At 35.9% G+C, this 25,906-nt stretch overlaps 1 protein-coding gene across 1 annotated transcript; it reads right to left on the bottom strand.

Annotated features, from left to right (window-relative positions):
• Window positions 1-494: 494 nt before the first annotated feature.
• On the bottom strand, window positions 495-24,660 carry LOC145781307 (paired box protein Pax-3-like). The gene is made up of 10 exons (XM_082593084.1): window positions 24,615-24,660; window positions 19,903-20,068; window positions 19,455-19,602; window positions 18,247-18,352; window positions 9,278-9,507; window positions 4,402-4,609; window positions 3,806-4,059; window positions 2,157-2,430; window positions 1,211-1,456; window positions 495-607 (listed from the first exon to the last, which is right to left on the bottom strand). Exons 1-10 carry the CDS (start codon window positions 24,658-24,660, stop codon window positions 495-497), a joined length of 1,791 nt encoding a protein of 596 aa, XP_082449210.1.
• Window positions 24,661-25,906: the final 1,246 nt, after the last annotated feature.

Here is a 25,906-nt window from a genome sequence, read left to right as displayed (position 1 = left end):
AGCAATAAAGCCTCAGTCTAACACTTCATCTGAGTCCGATGCCGATGGAGCATAGATACTAAAAGTCACTAAGATTTGTGTCAAAAAAGGCTTTTCAGTCCCTGAAGAATAATTACTTTAGCCAGTCACAAGGCGGTTATAAACAGCAAAGGCAACACGTCACAACAAAACAAGTCATTGCGTACGTTGTAACTGCGTAGCAATGACGACACCGGTTCTCAGAGGCGGTTGTAAGTTGTTTTTATACAACCAGATATCAAGTGTTAACTCAAAAGAGCGAAGGATTAATGGTATTATCTCTTTGCCAATAATCAAAACAGGGTTGGCGGATCTTCTCTGGCACTGTTCCTTCTTGAACTGTCGCTGTGCTTTATTGTTTCAAGACCAGATCTGAGAAGATCTTAATCTTGTGAAGCAGAAATCCCGGATGTTGAATCAAAGTCTCTGATGGCGGCTCCAAAGTTGATCGTCGATCTCACCACTAGGAGGAGACATCAGTAGGCGTGTTGTACGCTGGCAGCCCCACCGATCAGCTGCAAGGTGGCGCTATGTTCCCTTGATTTCATTCTCAACGAAGCGATTCTTTCGTTCCCAAAGTTTCCAGGGGCTGAAACAAAATGTGAAATTAACAATAAATCAGGTTAAAAGATTTAAAATATTTGACTTCTTAATGTCACTGGCGGTGCCTGCTTCAATAAAGCAAAGACTCGACTGCGTCTACACCACAAGTTTTTAACCTAAAGTAAATTTACTCCAAGTTGGTGAGCAGGTGGCGAATAGGATTAGAAAGCTTGCTGCAAAGCCGAGTGGTGACAGTTCTACGACGACGTTCGAAAGGGTTCTAGTTCGACACCGCTCAAGACCATGTGGCTGTGTCTTTGCCAAGGCACTTAACACTTAAATGTGGACATCAGAAGGTGGACATGAAGATTGACTTCCTTGACTTTCGTCCACTTAGTCTAAATCTTCAACTACCGGGCTTAAGCATAGATACAACAAAAAGATAAAAAAGCATTGAGCCATGAAACAATGCATCCCATTTGTTATCGCTTGGAGAAGACAACTTACAGTTGCTTGGAGATATTTGCTTCGAAGCGTGTAGTTTTGCCTGAGGTGATTTTTTGCAATTTTTGCGTGTACGAGAAAAAGTTCTTTCTGTCAATCAATCAATTGAAAGACTGTGGTTAAAGACAAAGCAAGACTCACTCACTCATCTGTCCATATGGCGAGTACTGGCACGACGCGTAAGGATGTGACGGGGCGGATGACGTCATCAGGGTGTCGGATGACGTGAAGCTGGGTGTGACGCCATACGTCGATGATCTTTGAGCAAATGATCTTGCTGCGACATCAGAAGAGGATTGGAGTCTGGATGTTGGTTGGCTCACACCATCGCTAGATAATCCAAGGTTCAATTGGGATCCTCCACTGTATCCTCGTGACCCACCATCGACTCCTTGGAGGAAAGATTTAAATTTGAAATTAAGGACATAAAATAATATACAAAACGGGTTAAAGATTAAAGTTGGTTAAATTAGTTTTAGTGTAAACATCATCAATAAAATGTAATGTGAAACTCTATGTAAGTTAGTACAAAGTCGTATCGTCTATTCAAGATTAGACGATTTGCTAGACTAAAAATAAAAAGAAACATGTTTCAATGGATATCATACAATATTGCTTGAACGACGACTTGCAGAAACGACGACTGAAAGTTTCAGGCAAAATAACGCACAAAACCACTCAAACTGATTTAAAATTGATATTTTGTTGCATATGCACGAATTCATGAAACGATTGTTTCCTTCAAGTTGAACTTGTTGGCTGCATATCCGAGAGGTGAGAACTCTGGTAAACCACCAGAAGGGAGCTGGTTGGACACCGCTCTAAAGCATGCGGCTGTGTGTTTGACATGACACTTAAAGGCATACCTAAAGGTGGACACAAACGTTGGGTTCCTTGCCTTTCCGTTCACTTATTCTAAATCTTTAATCAATGCGAGTAATCTTTGAAAAGACAAAAATTTACACTGTTAGTCACTAAAATCCACTTATGTATTAAAGCAGGGGCCGTCTACCTTTTCTGCAAACGTGCCTTTTTTACGCTTGCACACTTCAAAAAAACTTATCAAGAACAATACAATTTTAGATCTTTACCCGGGGTGATGTTTTGTTCTCCATTGGATGCAGGAGAAGATACCGGATTTTGATCAGGAGTTTGTTGGCATGAGCTTGCTCCCTGGTTTCGAGATGAATTCGTAAAGTTGTAGTGACTTTGAAGATGCGACCGTTGATTTGGTCCATCAGATGATGATGCAACAGCCGCAGGAGAAGCAGGATGAGCTCTTCCTCTTCCTAAAGAAAGATCAGTTGGATTCGTGCTAGAAGAGGAGTGGTTGTTGTTGCCTGTGTTGGGATGGAAGCCTATCAGCTGCAAAAACGAAACATCATTAGTAAGCGAACTGCTGCTACTTCGCCCAAAGTCCGTCTTGTACTTAAAGGTCGAAGATGTATCTTTTTATAATCTCAGGGCAAAGATGTTAATAAAGAATGAACAACTTGGAATTCATAATGTTTTGTTCTGGATGAAGCAATTTTTGTGCAACAGTTTCGCTTCTTGACAATAAATAAGTGGCAATATAGCTCATATATGCTAAATATGCGAATTTCTATTTATCACTTTTGTTTTAAACAATTTAATCTTACCACATTATTCATTACGTTAAAATTCAATTCGCAATATCAATAACGTTGTTAGTTAGCGCATGCCAAAAAGAAGATTTTAAAGTTAAAAAATTATTGCCGCAAAAAAGTAAAGCAAATCAATGTAAGGACTAAGGAGTATACTTGTAAATCAAAGCAAGTGCAGCAATAACAACTTAACACGAAGCCAGAAGTCATCTTTCTCATCGATGACGCCAGTGAAAGTCGAGTTCTTTGTGTTCGAAAAAAATGCAAACATGGTGTTTTATGGCGGACACAACATAAATAGGGGACTAGATACCATTATGTCTCAATACTGCAGAGCAACTTTTGTTGAAGAATGGTGACCATCTATGGATATAAGGAGATCATGTAACCATCTGGCTACATGGGATTTGTTCGCGTCGTTTTTGTCGTGTCCGGGCCAGTAGTCGAAAATCAAGATAACGTTGACAGAAGCTGTGGAAGCCAATCTTCGTGTCCACCTTCAGGCATGTCCATAAGGTCCTGAGGAAGGAACAGCCGCTTGCTCGCTAGGGTGTCGAACCTGCGCTTTTTCGGATGCGTACCAGGGCTTTCACTACTCAGCTATACAGCCGACATATGCATTTGCTTTTTTGTTTAGTTCAGGCATGGCCACCTAAAGATATGGCCTGATTTGTCACATTTTGCAGAAATTTCCAAGTTTTTCTAACTTTGGGCGAACGTTTAAATAATTTTTTCTAAAAGTTAGATTTTTACGCTTTCTTTATTCTTTTCCCCAGATGACACAATTGGTTTTAACATCCTCACATGCTGAAAAACAAAGAAAATTTGATTTCGTAGATTTTAGTCAGACTGTTAATTTTTAATAACAGTCTGATTTTGCGTTTTTCAACTTACTTTTTCTCATTTGCTACTGCTTTCCCAAGGCAACAAAAAAGTTTTTTGTCATTAGGAAACCGCAAAAAGTAAAAACATCTCAAAAAATTTCAGTCAAGCACTAGCAGTAGCTGTAATCAAAATCTGCAAAATGTGACAAATCAGGCCACATCTCCAGGTGGCCATGGTTCAGGCTAATCAAACAACAAAAACGTTGCTATTTGTGATTAGCAATTACTTACCGAAGCACCACCAGGAGGCGATGTCGAGTGGTGGTAAGGATGAAGCGGGTACGAGTCTCCAAACTGCGCCGTGGATGAATATTGGCTGTAGCGGGCCGCAGCGGCAGCTGCTGCGGCGGAAGCTTCCATGAGCCCATACGCAGCAGCGGCGCTATGATTGATCTCACCTCCATCGTAGCGCATTGATTGGGAGGGATGATGTACTGGGGAGGAAAGGACTGCAGGGTGGGGGCGGTGGATTGAACTACTGGCTTCTGAAAATAGCATAGTCATAAAAAGTTTGAGTTTCTATTTACGTGTTTTTTTAAAGTTTCAAAAAATTTTTAAACCTATTTTATAATCCATCTTTGCTCTTTAAAAATTATTTTATTAAACTTTAATCATGAAAAAACAGAAGTTTCCTCAACAAGGGAAGCCCTACTATAACCCTGGAGCCCCAAAACAATAAAGAAAGAAGCTTAATTGTTTACAGTGTTTGGGAAGACAAGGCAAGCTTTGCAATCACATTACAAAGATGGAGGGCTAATCTTTTCTTACATTAGTACGCTGTTTACTTTGAAAGAACAATTCAGCTTCTAAGTTATAAAATAGCTCACCTTGCGTTGAAGTGGAGTACGGGAAATCATGCATCGACTGAGTTGGATGAACGTAATTGTGAGCAGCTGTGCCCATTCCTACTGCACCTGGCATAGTGTGGGGATACCCTAAGTGCGGCGTTAGGTGGTGGGGATGAGGTGGAATTCCATGGAACTGCTGGGCCGACATTTGTTTGCGCCATCGAGCTCTTCGATTGCTAAACCAAACCTTTAAAAAAATAAAATCATTGACAAAAACTGATAGAAAACGAAGATGGGTTTTGTTTCTGGCCAGTCTTTCTTTCGGTACCGTTCCCATTGTGCTCCATATGTAGCACATTGGATGGGAAAGCGTTTTAATAATAATCAGTTCGGTTGTATGTTTCAAACCAAAAGTCTTTGACCAGAAGCAAGGTAACTTTTAATTGCTGGCTTTTCCTTTCCCAAAATGCTGGAATAACAGCATCCACATGCATGCGTAATTACTGGTTAGTGTCTCCACCTCGGGTTCAGTTAAGGCTAGGTTCAATTCCAGGTCAGGACACACGAAAGATTTTTGTAACGGTACCGACTGTGTTTTTTATTACAAAGAACAATGGTTTAGGTAATAATGTGGTCACGTGGCAACTAATAACTATGATGCAAAATTAAAAAAGATGCAGTCGCTAAATATACAATACTCTAGAGCAGCAGCAACTAGAAGCCACTGTAAAAAGGTCAGTTTCTCAAGTTGCTGGCCTTAGATTACCCTTTAGATTTAGTTTGGTATTTTTGAAATTATTGACCAAGAAACAAGAATTCAAAAGAATTTTTCACTGATGAAAAGTGCCGATGGATAGACAGAAACACGTTTATCTTTAAATCGACGCCACTCTTTAGCGTTGGAGATCAAATCTACTATAATATTTGTAGACCAAATCGCGTTTGTTTAGTTTAAATGATTTCAACAAAGTAAAATGACTTATGTTACGTAATTAATACGTTAAAAAACATTGAATAGCCACAATAAGCTTGATTTTCCAATTTTCCCAATCAAATGATACATTCTGAGGTTAAATCAAAGTTTTAATTCGTAATAACTTGAAACAATAAGTGCTTTTTGTTTTCTTTCCGATAGCGGCTTCCTAAGATATGTAATGAGTCAACGATTATTATCATAGAGGATGTTAAAAAAGTACTGATTGTCACTTAACGTTTGCGGCATAAAGCGTAATGGATTATGAAGAAATAAACGTTTAATTTTATCAAGAGACAAAAGCAGTAAGTCGTCATATTTTGTCCGGTCTTTCGCAACTGTTGAGTAAGAAGTCGTTGATGTCATCAAAGGAATTTTAAAATGTAGCAATTTTGATTGACAAATGTCTTCAAGACAAATTGTACGCAACGAGGGAATAGAAAATAATATTTGGGGAGAAATGTTAAATATTAATTTAAAATATACTTTTTCTCCCTGCTTGAATACTTTATCAGCACAAGAATCGCGAATACGGGTATTTGTTATTATTAATATTCACATTTTGAAGTCTCAGGCTACCAGATTGCACTTTTTATTGTAGTGAAACGGCATTCTAAAGGTAAAAAATAATCGTACAAAAATCATGGTTATTTCTCACTCTTATCTTCACGGCAGTGAATAGGATACTTATTGAAGATACAAAGTCCGGCCTACTAGCATTATTTCCTTTTCAACGAAAATCTCGGCCTCTTCCACGTCGATTACTTGAGGTAATCGTTATCAAGATTGAGGCAGATTTTTTTGAAGCTCCATTATTGCAGTGTTTCATGTTCAAAAAACGGAGATTGACAGACGAACTTTTTGCTTGTAGATAAATTGTTTATAAATTATTGCATTTAATAGTGAGCTCTGAATAGAATCTGTTGTCAAATTATATAATTTAGCTCATACTCAGAGATTCGAATCATTGTCGGTTAATTTTTCCACATTTTTTGTTCGCAAATCTCGATATTTATCCATTGAAACATTGGGAGAAACTAAAAGTAACTTTCGAATCCAGAAATGAACATGAGCCGGAGTTTTAAAGTATTTTGGAGCTAGAGTCTCGGTTTTCGGCCGGAGTCGAAGTCGAGCCGGAGTCTGAAACGCTTGGCAAAAATAGGAGCCGAATCGGAGCTGGAATCTGATTTTTTTGCCAGTTGATTCTTTTAACATGCAAATATTTACGCTGCACTTAACGAAGTTGTTATTTTTGTGTATTTCCATGGTATTATTTTCCAAGCAGTAAGTTTTTCATTTGAAAATATGCTTTCCTTTTCATGATAGGAGATAAGAAAAGTACAAGTGTTAACTCCCGTACGTAGAAAAGGCTATAAAACATCGGGATTGTGGTTTGTGTTATGCATTTGGAGTTGTATTTGAGTTTGGAGTCAATATTCCCAAAGTATTTGGAGCTTGATTGGAACAAGAATCCAAAAAACCTGACTCCGTGCACCTCTGCTTTCGTCCCAAAGGAAAAAAAAATACCCAATGTTACCGTCACGACATATATTTTGTTTTGCAGCATTGGTATCTTGCAGATAAACTAACTACCTTTACGAAGAAGAAGTAAATCATATGAAGCCTTTAGCCAGTTTATGTCAACAGCATTACACAACTAAATCGCTTGTTTCGCCTTATCAGCATTATTGCAAGAGCAGTATTATCTGAGCCGTATCTAAAACATGATAAAGCTTCCACCAAAGGAAGTCCGGTAAAGAGAATTGCAAGCAAGTAAATTTGTAAATCAGGTGAGTTTTGACCCATCCAATCTTCGTGTGTTATTATTTCTGAGTTCCATCGGTTGGGCTGAAAAGTATTCTTGTATGTTTTGTTTTGCTTTTAAATAATCTTGCTTGCTTTGTTTCCACAGTTAACTTCTTGTGAAGTCGGCCCACAGTAAATATTAATCGAAAATCATTTCAAATGTCTCTAAGTATTTTATGCTGATGAAGCAAAACTGTTTTCACTTGTTTAGAAACTTCGGGTTTTGTGATCATCATAATTTCATAAACACTTTCTCAGTAAATGTCATGTTCAATGTCAGTTTAAACTGCAAACGCATTCCACGCCGTGTGCTGCACCTGTGATCGCAGTACACCGTATTTTATCGCAATTGGAAAAAATAAAACATAATTGTTATATGAGTACAAAACATAGTTGAAGAAATTTCGCATTCTGCCACGTAATTAAAAATATAGCACACGCGCAAATACTATATGAGCATTGTAATGTTTGTTTTTAAACATTTGCTTGACGTAATTATTTCTTATGTCATTTGATCTCAAAAGTCTCTAATTACCAGAAACCGAAATAATTTGCTCAAATCGTGTTGCGCCTTAGTCTGTGACGTCAAAATAGTAGCCCTATTCAACTTTAACAAAAGTTGTAATTTCAAAAATAGGATATTTTTGAGAAATTCTTCAAAGTTTTTACGCGGTTAGTGCAGACCACCAAGGCGTTGCCCATTAACTAAAATTGCGGTGAAACGTTTTCTGTGGCCTAAAATCGCGGGCAAGTCTTCTCATCATTGTTGACAATAAAGTTAGTCGCTGTTCTATCGTCTTTGAAGAGTTTTTTTCCTAACGGATCTCGTGTTATCGTAACAATAAACAAACAAGGTTTTAAGAAGGTTGCCAACTGTTTGGTCGCGCATAGTCGCGTATACCGCGATGAAAGCGATAAGCAGATTATTGGACACTGATTAAGAAATTAACTTTTAATTATACCTAAGGATGTACAACTAAGAAATAACCGAAACAGCAAATCAACCGCATTTACATTGATTCAACGTCAGTAGAAATGTGAAAAATAGTTGATTTGTTGTCTGGAAAGAGCAAGGTAACATTAACTTAATAACCCAAATTGCGAACTAATTTTTTTTACATTGATTAGACGTCTGCAGATGTTGAATCAATTAAAAAAAGGCTGATTTGCTAGCTGCATAAGACAGAGCCATGAGTGACACTGTTAGACTTTGACATTAACCACTTGCTATGATAGCACAGTGACGTTTAGCATTGTAACAATTGATCAGTAAATCCACTTCCCATCTTCCAAATACTTAGCCCATTGGAGCGTTTATGAAATAACTCAGGCACTGTAAGATCAAGATTCTAAACATGAATTGCATAAAAAACGAAAAAAAAACAAAGGGAATTATTTTCGATACACTAAATTTCCAAATTGTATGATGTTCATAACACAATAACCTTATCTTTTTTTTAAAGTTGCTCTTCAAGCATTGTACTACAAGACTTGAATCTGCTGCTGTTTGAGTATACCGATTTTGAAGATGAAACAACTTCTAGGGTCTTGTTAGCTATGGCCATGTCCCTTACACCAAGACAAACTGTTTATCCACGTTTCCTTAAAAGATTTTGTCACCTTTCTGCATTCATGGACGTGTTAGTATCGCATGTTGTAACCGGTACAGTTCCCATGTTGTGGAAATACTGGTCCAAACCCAAGTTTCAAAATGTTGTCAAGTTATGCTGCAGTAAGAAGACTGTGTGGTTGTTTATTGCAGGTCCAGTCGTGCAATTGTTTTGATGACATTGGTTGCACGTGGTTTGTTTATATAACAATTCGTCACTAGAAAACTAATCGTAAGACAGCTAAAGTAACCTCTCTTATCCAAATTGTAAACAGCTAATCATCACACAAATGTGGTACTTGACCAATATTTTTCTAAAAGTTTTAATTTCCTTCCATACGGAGGAGTTCAATGTGTTTTAATGCTTTTGTTGTTATTGGAAAATCGAAACATTGTCTTCATTTCTAATGTGAACCTGCTAAAAAAATAAGCGCCTGATCGCATTCTAAAATCAGGTGATTGTTTAATGATTAAATGTCGAAGATGAATTGTTACGTAACAAGGTGACTACAATTGGTATGAGTCACCTGTACTCTGGCTTCTGTAAGTCGCGTCCTTTGCGCAAGTTCTTCTCTTGTATATATATCTGGATAGTGTGTCCTTTCAAAGCATCGCTCCAGCTCATCCAACTGTTCCGCACTGAAGGTTGTCCTACTTCTCCGTTGTTTCCGCTTTAACGGAAGATCCGGTTCTAGGTCGCTATCTGATCCGCCATCTGGTTCGTTCGCGTCATCTCCTGGTGACGTCGATCTCTTACCTAAGTCATAATGTTTCATGACGTCAGCGTTAAAGTCAAGCATTAGACCAATTATAGCCAATTAAAACATAATTGTTTCGAGTTGTGACCTTTAACGTAATAGCTGTCATAGCTCACTTTGTAATAATTTTAAACTGTAAGTTTTTGACCAAAGACTGACTTTTTTTCGGTTTCGTTTTGATGTAGCCCGAGACCCAGACAGTAAAATCCTTCATTTTTATATTGATTCAACGTCTGCAGATGTTGAATCAACGTAAAAATGACTAATTTTGCTCTCTTTAAAATCATCCCTAAAATGAAGATGGCAAATAAATACACTTTTGGCCCCATTCCCCTTTACAGGGCCATTTCACTTTTCCAGGGATTGTCTGTCAATCTGCAGCAAATAAACGCCTTCAGATTGTTAGCGGATCGGTTCTCCGATTCTCACGACTTTTTGGGATTTGTTAGAAAAAGCCACAGAAAGCTGCGTATGTTTTTCGTAAAATTTTAATTCTGAAAAAAACGTTCGCTTTTACTTGTGTTTGGATTGCACTGCTTTGCTAGATCATTGGATTAAGGTCGTAGGCCGGACTTCAATCACAAGCAAGATGACGACATAATCCAGTTCTCTTGGGACAATTGCAACGACAATCACAAATTATGTTGTAATAAACGGCCGTGCTCTTATAATGCTTATAAGCACCAAGAACCAGCTTCATCATTAATTTATGAATTGGGAAAACTGTGACGCAAAGGCAAAAATCTTGCCACAAAAAACTCAGCTTTTCGAATTGCACAAATCTGAAAAGTTTTTCTGATCTTCTTGAGATGGTGTTCAACCATCAATACAAATATGGCACAAAACCAGGCGTTTCTGATCTGGGTGCATGTCAAAAACACATTCTCGGCTCTCAAAGGAAAACTAACGAAGCCAAGTTGCAACATCTAAGAAATAAGTAACTTTTGATAAAACTATTTTTTAAAGTTACCACTTCAAATCCCAAACTCCCAGCTTTCTAAAAAACGATTCAAAAAGAAAAAAAAATCAAAAAAGAGTCACAAAATTAGCTTACATAAACCTTGAACACTTGAGACCAGAAAGTTTGACTTGATGCCTCAAGAAGTATAGGATTTCATTGAACCTTCACTTTGCATTTTTTTGTATGAACGAACCACACAAAAGCGCGTCTTTCTTTATAAAGGTCCAGAAGCGGCATGAAGAAGCACGCAAAGCAGCAAAACAACCACACAGCTGTTCGTCGTTACATAATATGATGCAACCAGGTGATTAGAAGGCCATGCATCATTGCAAGTGGCAGCTTTTTCTGCCCACACAAAAAAGCGCATAGATAGTTGTAGCCAATGAATGTACAATGAAAGCACGCTAACAATAATGTCATCATAATCACTTCGTGACTACAACAACGACAGCTGTCAATTCGTTTAGTTATTCTGTTAAGCGTAAACCACCATAGTAGAACATACATGTGCCCGGCCCTGTTACTATGGTACTTTGCATAATCCACAACAACAAGACCTAACTCAGTGTGAGGCACATTTCCACCTCTACTACATTAGCCTGCTTAATCCATTAAACGAACATTTTAACGGATTATAGTTACTTTATTTGCGACTTTCACAATTACCCTGAGCCTGCTCAGCCACCCCACAGTTGTTGTGGGCTGAATGTTTTATTTGATGCTTTTGTGTTTGACAAGACACCCCACCGAGTTTTCGAACAGCGCATCTGGTTCTTTTGGTTCTCCATTTAGCTCTTGTTGTGTTTCTTTTCTAACTTGGCTAATAACTTACACATCACAAAAACATAAAATCTATACATTGTACGGGTAATAATATATGTGTATACAGCTACTTTATGACGTAACACTTCTCAATATATCAAGTTCTGTTTCAGATAATCAAAATCATTGTAAGAATTAACGTACATTCTCATTTGCCTTAATGTAAACTGTCGCAGCTTTAGAGTGCTTTATATAAAATAAATTAAACATAGAAACAATATAAAATGCAAACAAGACCAAACAAAAAGAAGTATGAAGCCCAGTCAGTCTAAAACAAGAACAAACTCCGACAAAAAACATGAAATTGAAAATAAGTTGCTCAAGAGAGTTTCAGACTTGTTTGTTGATGCCACAACATACTACGCTTATTCTTGTTTGTATTTTGCGTTGATTCCATGTTTATTTATTTCATGTGAAGCACTCTAACGGTGCGGCCCTTTAATGAAATTGACGTCATTTTTAACAACGATTGCAATTATCCGAAGCAGAATTTGATATATTGAGATAGGACGATAAAGAAAAATAATGAACTGGTAGTAATTGCCCTGTAAAGTCTAATTAGTGTCAGAAACATGTAAAATTAACGTTCCTTCGATCCAGGCCGCGTTTTGGTGCACCTGAAGAAACAAAATGGCGACCGCGCCCGAAGGCGAAAGAATGAACAAGAACACCTGGATAGCTTTAGAGAGTGTGTGAAAGTGTATTTCCGCTCTTTTGTTATTTAAAACAATATTTCCAAGCAACATTAATTACTGGCTCAAGCGATCAATGCATTTCTATTTGACCAAAATCATCTGCAAGCAATCTTCAGTTAAACGTACATGCAAATAGCGAAACAGTAACAAGAACCAGTTGACAGCCACCTTTTAACAATCCACAGTGACCAAATTTAATCAAACAATATCAAATTGACGAGTGTGATAATGAAAAAATAAAATCATTGTCATTACATTCCAAAATCATTGCTTATTCTCCAGAAGAATTGTGTTTTCAAACGCTTCTGTTACGTAGCGATGACAGAGCAAGAAGGAAAATAGCCGCAGATTGCTGGAAGCTCAAGAATGGAAAATGATGCTGAAAACCACTTCAATGCTTTAAAATGTTTTCTTTTTTCAAATCAAACAAACAGGTTATTAAAACGTCAATTACTTTTAAAGTGATTAAAATACAATGATGCAAAACTAGAGATTTGCTTCTAGTGAGCTGCTGCTTCTTTCAAGAGCATGTTTGTAGCGTATGCCACCTGTCAGTAGATACGTCAAAATATAGCCACAACTGAACAACTCTGTTTAGTTCACAGAGTCAGTTACAATCCCAACTGTTGACAAGTTACTTTTTAATGATGTTGAAACGATGTAATATTTATGTAGTAGTTTAGTTGCACAAGTAGTGTTTGATATTAGCAGAAAATCCAGCAAACTCACTGTAGCGAATGTGGATTTAAAAACCAGAAAGCATAAGGGGCGAAACATCAGCGTAAAATTGGCGATGAATTTTTAGCCGTTTTTTACTCTTTCCATATGTTCCTTTTTCCGCTAATTACCTAATATTATTTACGTTCCTAAACCTTTCCTTCTTTTCTTGATTCCACGTGGTAAAACGCATTACAAACATGAAATATTGTGGTTTATAAAAACAAACAAACAATTTCCATTCCTTAGAGCAAATAGATCTAAGAAAGCTGTCAACTTTTGTTACCTGGTCTTCTCAGGGGCTGACAATGAGACTTCTCCAATTACTGAAAATGTCGAAACGGATTGCGCATGTCATGAGTAGCAAGGCATCGGTTTGATGAGCGTCAGAGAAACTCTCGATTGCGCCATTTCAGCAAATGGCAAGCAAGGCACATGACATTGACAATGACTGGCATGGATGACCAAAATAACGCTTTGATTTGGAAGAGACAAATCAATTGTATAAGCGGTGGCTAATGGTTTCCCATCAGAAATGAAAATCCTCTAAAAAAGGTCTAGTTAGCCGATACAACTGTATAGCATTTGTACCATCAATGGCCAAATGTGGGTGTGCTAATCTGCATTTCCAAGCACAAGCCAGTTGGAAAAGTAATACAGATATTTTTACTATTTTAGTACAATAATTCACTTTCTGGTGAACAACATCACCCAATCAAGGTGGGCTTACGGAATACTTCACTACAAATTGAGCGTCCCTTTATTCGAGGTAATGGTCAAAACGTGATATTACTATGCCAGCTATCAAAACCACGTTGAATCAATGCAACAAAACTTAGTTTGTGGTTAAGACAGAAAGATGACACATTTTTTCTATGACGTAACAAGCGATGTGCGTTCTTAGAGATAAATCTAATGCACAAGAGGGTACTTTTCACTTTATTAAAATGTGTACCGTTGTCTTGATACAAATAAGACGTTTATCACTTATGCATTCAAAATGTGAATGTAGAGATGTAAAGAAGACTATTAAGCCTACTCAAGAGAAAAATAATTGATTATTTAAGTTAGTAACACTTCGCCAAAGAATGTTATTTTAAGCAAATGTTTCGCTATTATACAGTAGTGAGTGGCATCGCTCATAACCAAATTTGTAACTTGCAGTAAAATGCAAGAGAAAAAACGAATAAATATGAGCCATGTTGGTTTCTTTTTACTTATAGAAGGGAGAATACACGTTCCTTCACAAAAATCAACATTAGTTAATCGTATTATGAAAGACATCTTAGATTTAAAATCTTACGGCAAGAAAAGCAGTAAATACACTTCCAAACCAAAAATTACACATTTGAAGTAGAATCTGTTTATTTTTATAACGGCTAAGAAACAGAATAAAGTTCTTTTGAACTTTGCATCAAACTGCTTTTCTGTTTTTATAATACCAAAAGTTGGAAGTCAAACGAAACTACTCTTTTTGTATAACCAACTGAACTTTGTTAACTTGTGATGTAGAAAATAATCACAAATGCCATTGCTTAGCTTTGTGACGTTACTGTGCTATGGATAGAAAATCTTTTCGAATATAAGTCCAAAGCGTCTTTCACACATAGTTATGAACAAATGCAGTTCTGAAGTAATAAACTATGAAACTAAGTTTGAATTTGCAAAGTGAAATCTAAATCCACTAGATCTAAATTTCTACTTGCTCTCTACAATCTACGAGTGCTTCAAGCAGCATACTGTTTTTTTTTTAATTGCCGGCGGCATAGTCGAGTGGTGAAAGCGCTGGAACGGCAATCGAAAGGGCGCTGGTTCGACACCGCTCAAGAGCATGTAGCTGCTTCTTTGGTAAGACACTTAAAGGCACGCCTGAAGGTGGACACGAAGATTGGCTTCCTTGTCTTTCCGTCCACTTTAACTAAATATTCAACCTGGATACGACATAATAAATATCCATGCAATTAAGAAGGCTGAGTTTGCTTTTTTCGTGCGGCTAAGGTGTTGCTATTGACATAACGACACAGTTGTAATCACAGAAAATATACATTGCTTGCATTCAAAAAAAAGTTTTTGGGGATTTTTATGTTCTGAAGATAGAAGGTGTAGGTATGGAGATGACATTGCTTGAAAAATAACCAACAGTAGATCATAATTTGAATAAAGTTACACATAGCCTACATAAATATTTGGAAAAGCATTTATTTCTGAAGCAAAATTAGAAAAGAAATGTCTTAAGAGCTTAAATTTTCTTAAATATCTTTACGAGTTAAAAACAACAAAAACGTTACATTTATCTAGACTTAGATTGAAAAATATGTTTCAGCTTGATAATGTCTAATAAACAAAAATAAAGAAATAGTAAATGCTTACCCTTATGCATAGCATGATCTAACTTTATGGTCTTATTGATATTTACTTGGGTTTAAAGGTATTTATATTAAAATCGATATTTGCGCTGAAGCTAATTCAACAAGAATTTATAGATTAGCGGTCAAAAACTTTTTTTGGTACACCCAACAAGTGAAACTTGTTAATTAGGCAATTTTAAGAAACTCTTCGGTCATGAACGATTATTTTTCTGTACAACTATCCAAGTTGATGGAATACCAACATTTAGAACTGATCTATGAAAATCAGGAGTAATGCTGATAAGCTTATGATAATAAAAGTGTTTCATATACCGTATTTAGGTATGGCCAGAATCAACCCAGACAGCCACTTTATCTGGCCAAGAACTGGTAAAGATCTGGTCAGATCCGTCCCCGATTTGGTAAAGATCTGGACCGGTGAAACGGTCCAGGAATTACTGCGGTCTAAAAGTTACCGTGCTGCTGCAGCATGGCAGTCTAGAAGTGACGTCAGACCACAAATGACTAAAGCTGCCCGGCGCTTCCGAAAGCGATATAAAAACAAAATTTTTACAACTTAGTTGAATTGAGTAGTTGCTTTCAAGCTAATGCATACCTTTTCATTTAAAATTAATCAATGCTTAAAATTGTCAATGTAACCTTTTGAGCAATAAGAATTTCAATTATTTTCATAAAAAAAAATAATTATATTTGGCAACCCTGGTAACTCATGGACTGCGGTTGCTCCTGGACCGTTGCACCGGATAAAGTGGCTGTCTGAAAAGGTTACCATACATTTTGAAATTTTGCTTGAAGTTTCTTTAGAATAGCCCAAAAAGCTATTAGAAACAAACTTATTTCAGAATATTACAAAAAGAAACCCAGTTTGGTTTCAAATATTAAAAATAAAAATAATTTCATCCAGCGCCATCACTGGTCAGATACTAATGACAGACAGTTTGGAATTTGGAACACACAACGACAGAGAAAAGTGTGAAGAAGTGCCAACCCAGACAGTAAATCAACCGTTTTGTACATTGATTCAACATTTGCAGACGTTAAATCAATATAAAAAACGGTTGATTTGTTGTCTGCGAAGTAATCACTTCATGTTGGAAATAGTGGAGTTCGCAGTCAACAGCCATTGTCGGTTCGTTTTACGGTAGTTGAGTATTTGGAAGTAGCCTAGTGTCTCGCTCCACAGGTCTCCAAATACTTTGTATGACCTTTGACTTCCACGTGAGACCTCACGTCGACAATGTGTATCCGAAATGTAACAAGCAATTTCCAGTTCACAATATCTGCGCATTACGTTGTTAATATGTTTTTTTTTCATATCTGACGAAGATTACAAATCAATCACATATGAACAGCAATAAAAAAGATTTTGGCAAATTCAATTCTACTGAGAAGAAAATCCAAATTGTTTCACTGGAAATATTATGGTTAAAATATTTTTCAAAAACATCTTTCGACAGTTGCTTTGACCAAACACTCACAACTTGCAGTTTTGTTTTGGCAACTCTATTCATTAGCGCGAGAAGGATAGCGGGCCAAACAGCGGGGAGTATTATGTCACACAATAGGTGCTTGCTGGTTAATAATGTCGGACAAAAGCGACACTTAAGAGACAAAATATCGCCCATGAGAAATTGTATCACATTTTTCTTTTTTCTGTTAAGTTGAAAAAAAATTGGGTCAAAATACTTTTAATTTATAAACGCTAAGCCTCATCTTGGCATCAAACAGGAATGCGATACTGGCAGTTTTACTGCCAGATTTTAGAAATTTGGTGTTTTTCAATAGATTTTCAGGTTAAAATATGGCACAGCCGCAACACGTTAGTTAGTGTATCGGAGGATTCATGCTGTTGACAAAATCAGCCCAAAATGCAATATTATGAAAAGGATCATGAAGATTCGGGAAGCGGCATGAAGAAGCGAAGTTTGAAAAGTTGCCTTATCAAACTGGTGTTTTGCAAATAGGCTACTGCGCATTGATAAAACATATGTTTTTAAACTATTTGCAATGCTGAAAACAATTTAAAAAAGAACACTAAAAATAAATCAAAATACCAAAGTCAAAATAACTGCCAAATGCATTAAAAAAGCGCTCAAATTTCCGAAGCTTGGCGTTAAAACCGCCAATATGGCAATTTTGTTTGCCGTCCAAGACGAGGCCTAGCGCTTGGCTTCCAGTTCACATGCTATTATAGCGACGTCTACGGTTGAAGGATCCATTGTGAAAGTATTGAGTGCGACAATGCCCGCAACTATACACTGGTCAGGGTCAAATAAGATTCTGAATCGAAGGTTTTCTTCGATGGTCACTATGAAATAAACAAATAAACAGAAATATGTCGCGAATGTTTTCCACTTGACAATTATTTCTCTTGAATCCTCACAAATGGACTGGTATTGCTGAAAGCGATGGATTAAAGGTCATTTAATACAAGTTGTTATTGTCCAACTGTGACATGAAAAATATGTTCATGTGGTCGTTGTGACAAAACAATACCGGCTTAGTGTTTTGCCGGCAGATATGTGAACAAGCGGAAAAACATTTTCCTATTCAAATCAAAAAATGTTTCGTTATTTACTTGTAAATAGTCTACTATTTCCACACCCTAATCTGTGGCAATCTTTTTTGGACTCCGCTTTTGGAGATAGACCAAAATCAGTTGTTTTTGCATTGCACACGTTATATTGCAGACTTCAGACGTTGAATCAATGTAAAAAGAACGAGTTATTTTTTTTCTGAGAGTTGTGGTAGCTACGTATATTCTTTTTTATTTAGTACACCCCCAAACAAATCATATTTTAAGGTTTTGTTGCATCGGCCTCTTGTCAAACTCATTTCTAAAGCAGCGAAAGACAAACGTTTAAATGATAGCATCAGGTCAATTCACTTATTTATTAACATTTCTGCAGGGTGGCAACTGACTTGTAGACCGTAGCCTCCTGTCGTTTTAAGTCTCCTTGTCAGAGACGCTAAACTGATGTACTACCGTGGTACAATAGCCTACTGACATATTTAATTATTGAATTTATCTGGACAACACTGGAATATGTTGCTCTGTCTGCGTCTTTGATGAATAAAAGAGCGATAAATAATGAAAAGAGATCTCAAGTTCTATTCGGGGACCTGTGGACCACCTGAAAGCCGACAGATGACGTCACAATGGATGACACCTACCTTGTTCCGATTGTTCCACTTCACTATCTACGTCACATCCTTTGGCTCTTAGTGTCCGACTGATGGAACTGACGGATGGTACATTGCTCCGATCACATATCCCTTCCTGAACGTAATAACATTTGCTGTGATGGCTTAGGTTGTTACAAAACTTTGCATATTAAGCATTTTCCTGGGTGGTTCATGATGAATATTTCGACTTGAGGATGCGCACTGTCATAGTGCGCAAAACGTCAATAAAGCAATAAAACAGCTTGTTCGTTTTTGATTTTACTTTTGTATTCATCGGATGAACGTTGTCACAATTTCCAATAAAAATAAAAATCCTCATCAACACCGATACTTTTCAGTATTTAGAAGTAGACCTACTGTATACTTGTCCTATAACACTGGACAAGAATTCGTTTGGCATTGAGGTGTTTATTCGAACGTTGAAGTGAATGAAAGAGAGAAAAAGAGAAAGAAAAGGGGGGGGGGAGAATGAGAAGGGTGTAATTTTAAAAGTGCCTAAGCCCAAAATTTCCAAATTTGATGCCCAAATTTGAAACAAGACTGAGTTACTTTTCAAATGAAAAGTTGTGTGTGTCCTGAAATCTGTGACAATCTGAAGTGGACATGGCACTTTTTTCGTGTTGAAATTTTGCCACATTTTATGTGACAGCCAAAAGCACTTTTTCCAACACTAACTCCAATGAGCAAAATGTGACAGACACTTTGAAAAGTAGACTCTTCGATTGTTTATTTGCCTTTCAATATTACAAGTCAAATATAGGTATGGAGTATCCAGTCAAAGCGCTTCTTGTGCAATGTACAGTATAAAAACTCACAGATTTGTAAATGTTAAATAGCCAGTTTAATAGAATGCACAGATAAACACTAACACTACGCATGTGGTACAAGAGAATAATGGCTACAGGAAAAAGTGCATTGACGAATATTTATTGAAGTATGCTGAGGTTTTCAAAAATTAATCAAGACCAATGTTCAATGCAATCAATGCCCAATAAATGGAATAATTTACAAAAAACAATATTTCAATACGCAGGAAATTAAAACTGTTAACCTTAGTGACCAGCCTGCGTCATGTTCAAACATTTTACAAGAATGCAAAACTTTAAAGAGGCTTTTTCAGTCTAAAGAGAAAGATTCTTACTATCAGCTGCAATACTTTATTGTGTTAAATCATCATTTCAATTAAACCTCACTACCTTGATAAGTTTTTCTCGGATCTCCCAACTGAAGATGTCCGGATTTTCTTTCTTGTATTCTTCAATTTTACTATCAACTTCGGCTGAGGCCACTTTAGGCTTATTACCTCCAATTGCTCCTGGTTTTATGGAGCCCGTTTCTTGGTATCTATGACGTCAAGAAACGATACAATTATTACAAATAATACCAATTGTGAGGTAACAAGGAATGAACGGTATAATTCACAAAATGACAGCAATGAGGCAGCCACAAAAGGCTAAAAAAACAATAAATCAAAAGAATATCAGCAAAACTTTAAAAAACAAATTGAAATAAATAGTGGCACTTCATTTTAGCATCACGTCATTTTTATACACAGTTTGTACAAGTAGAATGCTTCTAAATTGCTTGAATTTACACGAACTTCGCATAACACCATTTGAAGCTGTAAGACATTAATTTGTTTACCTGCATAAAATTTTGCTAACGCACCCATGCGAAACCCTCAGTTGTCTGCTAATGACGCAAGGCCGCACTCCATGAGCGGCCATTTCGACAATCTTATGACGTATGTGATTGGGGAGTGGGCGGCCATTGATAAACATTCCGCCGAGCTGGTTGACGCGGCCCTGACCTAAAAACAACTGGAAGTATTAAACTACTCCAGTGAAGATTTTTAGCTGCAAGATTAATTTGCCTAGTGAAATTCGTTCTTGCAACGTTAGCTTTGTTGCAGAAAATAATGGTTTGTTTTCATAAACGAGGAAGCAGACTATAATAACTGATAGGGGTCGATACCATGACTGCACAGTGCGATTGTAACTCATTAGATGTAGCAGTTGTCTACATCCTACGACAGTCGCATGCTGAGAAGGTCTGTTCTTCATCTCAGTTTGCAAAAAACTTGATAATTTTAAGGACATTAGGATTGACCATGTTTTGATTATGGCAGTTTGTACTCAAAATTTAGTATTTACAACAAAAATGTGGCATCGATTCAGTTCAGATACACTTTCCCCTGGTCCACTTCTAATTATCCCATTGACTCAAGGTATCAATTGGTTCGCTTGACTCTGAAAGTCTTCTCCAATACAAAACTTTCCATGTTGAAAGTGTAATTAGGCTAGAAAATCTGGAGCAATACATTATTAAAACAAACATTTTAAATAAACAAAAGCGAAAAAAAAAGCATTTACAATTTTATTTGGATCAGAGACATTTTCATCATTGTTAATTCAGCGAAAAGTTACTATAGAGAAACATTTCTTTTATTTTCCATGACACGTTTCTTAGAATTTTTTATAACCTGTTCTTTCACAAAGAAGGTGTTAATCGGATTATTCCAAACACGTTAGTTAGAAAATCTTGCTTTGTCAAAAACGTGTCAAAACACAAATAAATATTTTGAAAACTTTAACAATTTTCTCAGGTAAAGCCGAAGTTTCGTCGTTTTGTTGTTAAAAAACCTTTAATAGATGCTAAAACAACCACATTACAAAGAAATAGATAGATGTTTTAAACTGTAGTAGTGTAAAAGATCAGACAAGATTACTTTTGCGTTTCAACAATTAGGTGATCGCGCGCCTGAAACAGGTGATACTTGATGATATTGTCTATCATGTCGTTTTAAGTTGCCACTTTCATGTAAACAATACCACCCAGTTTGCGCCACCTGTCAAATGACCAGATTTCATACTACCACCTAACATTATTCAAAATATTATAACAACCTAATTTTTTATAAGTATATTTTCTTTTAAAGTACTATTTCTTAATTTTTTATAAGCTCCGATTAGCTACATCAAATGTTCAAAAATTTATTTATTGTAATTACAAGTTTTTAAACATTAAAATATATTCTATGATCAACAAATCACAAAACAGCTACACACGTTGGCCATATGTGCAGTAGGCTGGAATCATTATTAAAAAGGTTTCATCCATGTGTCTTTTTAGTTTTCTCGTCAGAACGATGACATTGTGACTAAGGAAATGTACAATCTAGTTCCTTTGCAATTTTATACTCAAGTGAAGGCTGTAAAGATGGACTTTGGTTTAGTCAAACAAAACGGTAAATATTTTCACAAAGAATTTAAATTGAAACAAAATATTTCAATCTTTCGAAATATGGTTGCATAGAGCACTTCGGTTGCATAGAGCACTTGTACTTCTGACAAATTATCAAATGGTTTCATGTCGAATACTCAACAAACTTGTTTTTTTTTTTAAATGAATTCAACACTAAAAGCTTACGAAAGGGCAAACACATTATTTCGAAATTTAAATCACTACAATAGATTGCAGAACTTTTTCCCAGTGTGGTGTGAACAAATTTTCACAATATTTAATGATTAAAACATGCTTATTATTTACTCTACAAAACTCACTCCGCTTTGTCTCCAATATTCCCATGCATGTCAAAACTTTGCTTTCAAAAATCAACCGTTCTATGTAGATTCAACTTTTAAAGATGTGTTAACAGAAATACTGTTTTTAACTTATCACCAATATTGCTTGTATTGTCTGTGGCTACTTCCATTGTCAAGACCATTGTGAGGCGTTGAAAGAGATAATTAAATATGAACGCAGGGAGTGTATTCATCTTTTCTTTTCACAATAACCCTTCAAAGTTTAAATATTTCTCAAACTTACAGAGCACTTTCAATAATACAAAGTGAGTGACACCATGGTGCTTGTTGTAAGTGTAAATGCTTCACTCACAAGACTGAAACGTTCTGAAACAATAACTTTTCACATTTTGGAATAAATATTCTGTGGCTTTAAAATGGAAGACTTGGGTTCACCAGTTAAGAAAATTAAGCATTTTCCAAATTTTTACAAATAAATGTTTTAAATGTTATATTTTAATATGGAAATAACGCCAAACATAAAATGGGCTACAAAACCTTAGTTAGTCCAATCAGTTAAAAAAAAAACTGCATAAACAAGCTTATTCCAGCAAAAAGTAACGTGTACCAGACGATATGAGTTAATAAGATTAACATGTGTAGTTGTGTACAGTCAACAAGGCTTATGGAAATCAAATGCTGTAACTGCAACCGACTTTAATGACGATTGCGTTGGTTATTTAGCGTAGAAGATTTTATTTTTTGTTTTATACATCAGGTGTTTTGGAAAATTGACTTAAATATTTCAGATCTGGAAAAGACTGTGAGGTTGCCACCCTGAGTAACCAAAGCAGTGTAGTTCAGCAGTTTAAAATGTGTAACATTTTCATAATGTAAATAACCTCTGATGTAACTTCAGCCAAACTTCCATTTTCGATGAAGTTACATGTAACTTTAAATTGTAAATCTTTAATAGGCCTATACTGTGTATGTATTTTTCTATTAACTGCTGCTTTTTAGATTTATTCTGTTTACTGGTAGTACAACTTTCATTAAAGATTTAGATTTTTGTTTTGAATTCTGGAAAACTTTAGAAATCTAAAATTGTTATAGCTTTTATAGATACTATAAAACATTAGATCATCACAAAAATACACTTCGAAAGTGTCTATTGGTCTAATGGATCAATAATGTTATTCTAAATTTAGTGAAATAAGAATGAATTTTCCGAAATTTTGCAATATTGGTAAACACTAATTTCGGCTAAAAAATCATGAGTAATGTAACTCAATTGTTTATCGATGAACATCGATAAAAGCTAGAATCCTTTTGATTTCAACATTAGCCTATTCCAAAGGGAAAATAGGATCTGTAATAGAACATGGAATCTAGAAATAAAGTGGTGGAAAAGTTTTTCTAGTGGAAGTGTCCCATGTACATTGCACATCCAAGTCCGGAGCATGAAAGGTTGATGCAAATACGTATGATGAAATAACCCCTTCCTAAAGTAACAATGGTTCTAAAAGAAAACTTGGCAACTTCTCACACAAAAGACAATCCATGCTTGTATCAATCATGACAATAATGACAAAAGAAAGTAGCCAATCTAATACTTCAGAAGTCATCAAAACAAAATAATGGTGTCTAGTTCTGGGCGGACGTCAAAGAAAAAGAGTATTTCAATCCCATAGTAGAATTGCAATAATACATATAATTGTAATAAAGAGGATTGTGATACCATACTAGTTTCAAGCAATATATCAAAGAAGTAGACAAAATAAGACAAAATATTTATCAGACAAATAATAATAAGTAATTAAACCTTATGGCTAAATACTCAAATGCAAGGTTACCAGACATAAAAATTATGATTTTTTTTTATCCAACAAAGTCACATTTTACATAAAATAACGACAAACTAATAAAAAAGCGTTTACTGCCTGACATTATAGAGTACCTTTTGCTCAATACCTCAGTACACACAATACAAGAAACTTCTTTTAGGGCCGAAGCCTGTGGCCTTATTTAGCCTAAAGCAGAAAGTTACTATAACTGAAAACTGAAATAATTTCAATTATAGAACTGAACTTATATTTTGCCAAAAAAAGTCTTCGCTGCTTAGCAGAATGCTGAGTGGGGAAAAACCAAGCAAATCATTTTCTATTCCAAAGATATGACACAGAAATTATTGCAAACAAAAATTGTAAACAGTCTAATTCGATTTTTGAAAATATTCTATGTTGCACAGTTGATCCAGCAATAGCAACAACAAAAATTAGGTTACTGTAATAAATCTGGCACTCCTCAAGCAGTGCTTGTTGGTATACATGGGTATTTCTATCCGAATATGTCGGAGGGAATTTTGCATTTGAATTTGGAAATTGGAATTTTTAGTGAAAGCAAATCTGTTTTTGTGCAACTTCCAACTTTAATGCATAGTTTTTTTTTTAGTATTGTGATTTTTATTTTTTAATACATTTGAATTACTTAATTACTTATGTTTTTGTGCATATTAAACTGATTGGTCTAACAGTTAATTGACACTCGACCAAGAAAGCATAACAACATTGCATTTTAACATTTCAATCCAGCACAATTTATTTCCTGAAATTTATTCTCAAAATGCATCAAAAACAGTTTAGTATTCAATTCTAGTTTAGAAAAAATTATAAGTTGACAAGCGGAGGTAAGGTTTAGTGTTTGATGTGTTTTAAATATTATCAAAGCAATGAAAAACTTTTGTAAAAGCAAGCATTAGGCCAAAACAAAAACAAAAATGACAATAAAAATTGCATTGTATCAATGGTCTGAGTGCGATTGAACTTATCTCACCTTCAAGAGGAAATGAAGGCCGAAAATTTGAACTTGGATGCATCATGGAAATCTTCGCTTCTTTTAGATTTGTCGCAATTCATCAAAACTTGTTACAATACAAAACTGACCAATGATGAAGTTATGACTCGGTCATACCAGCACCAAACATTTCTAACAGTTGAACAGCTATTCAGAATCTTCACCTGTACAGGGTACATATTATCAAAAAATCTTGTTGACTGATACACATTTGAGCAAACGTATGCATTACAAGCATGAAAATAAAAACTTTTATCAAAAGAAAATCACAAATTAAATGTAACCTGCTTTAGTATTTTGTTGTTATTTTTTGTAGACCTATACTTTCACTTTTTATGTCGCAATTTAGACATTTTCAATACAAACACCAGTGAGCAAAATATGAATACAATTTAAAATGGCGGCAGAACAAGCTGGGTAGGTTAAAAAGAAAATGCTGCTTTTGAAATGCCTTAAAGCCTTACTGAACAATCACACAATAATCAACCTAAACATAAATTTGCCGTGGTGCCGAATTTTCAAACTAACTCTCTCTAAATATGGCTAAGGTGCCTTTTAAAGCAACTTAAAACAACAATAACAGAAATCGGTGCTTTGTTACAATTCTGCAACTACCAAACTGCTGGATGGACAAGTCGCTAAGCCTGCAATTATGACGTAGGCTGTATTCAGCATGTCGCTATACCTGCTTGATACCGAAAGAATTTCACAGTCAAATTTATATTAAATCTTCCATACAAAACCTTAAACTTGCCTGATAATAATTTCTATGTAGCCGAAGGATGGGGAATATACAGTAGTCTGCAACAATAGAAATTGGATAATTTAGGCGCGGTTTGCAATCACCAAGGCTTCCGAAAGGTAAGAAAGCAGCAGGGAAAAGCATTAAGCTTCAGCAGCAAGTTTGTAACAAGTAGCGAGATATTCTTTGTGTCGTCATAATTCAATGGTTTGGGTTACTGCTAAACACTAGAACTAGGCTATAGAATAACTGAACTTCAACCAGACTCAGTCCAAGTTCAAAAGCATATTTTTATTTTTATGATACGCATAAGTCTGAAGACGTTGAATTATAGTTTCGTAGTAGTGTTAACGCTACGGGAGTTAATTTCTACAGAGTTTGCTGCTTCGCATTGAGTGGCTTACTCTGAGCAGTGCGCGGGTAGCCCAGGCCTTACAGCCTGCTTGTAGTCTACATTAAAGTCAGTTAAAAGTCAAGCATAACTTTTGAAAGCTACTTTAATAACCTGATGCAATACTGTACTGTAATG

This window comes from Aplidium turbinatum, chromosome 12 (assembly GCF_918807975.1).
Source record: "Aplidium turbinatum chromosome 12, kaAplTurb1.1, whole genome shotgun sequence".
Lineage (NCBI taxonomy): Eukaryota > Metazoa > Chordata > Ascidiacea > Aplousobranchia > Polyclinidae > Aplidium > Aplidium turbinatum.
The sequence above is the reverse complement of the archived record's forward strand: the minus strand, read 5'-3'. Positions and strand labels throughout refer to the sequence as shown.

Excerpts from the sequence above, each read along its gene's own strand:
- LOC145781307 (XM_082593084.1), bottom strand. The coding sequence starts at position 24,660 with ATGATGCATCCAAGTTCAAATTTTCGGCCTTCATTTCCTCTTGAAG. Across the intron at positions 20,069-24,614 it reads GCCTTCATTTCCTCTTGAAG|GTCAGGGCCGCGTCAACCAG; the intron begins GTGAGATAAGTT and ends AGTTGTTTTTAG. Across the intron at positions 1,457-2,156 it reads AGAACAAAACATCACCCCGG|GAGTCGATGGTGGGTCACGA; the intron begins GTAAAGATCTAA and ends CTTTCCTCCAAG.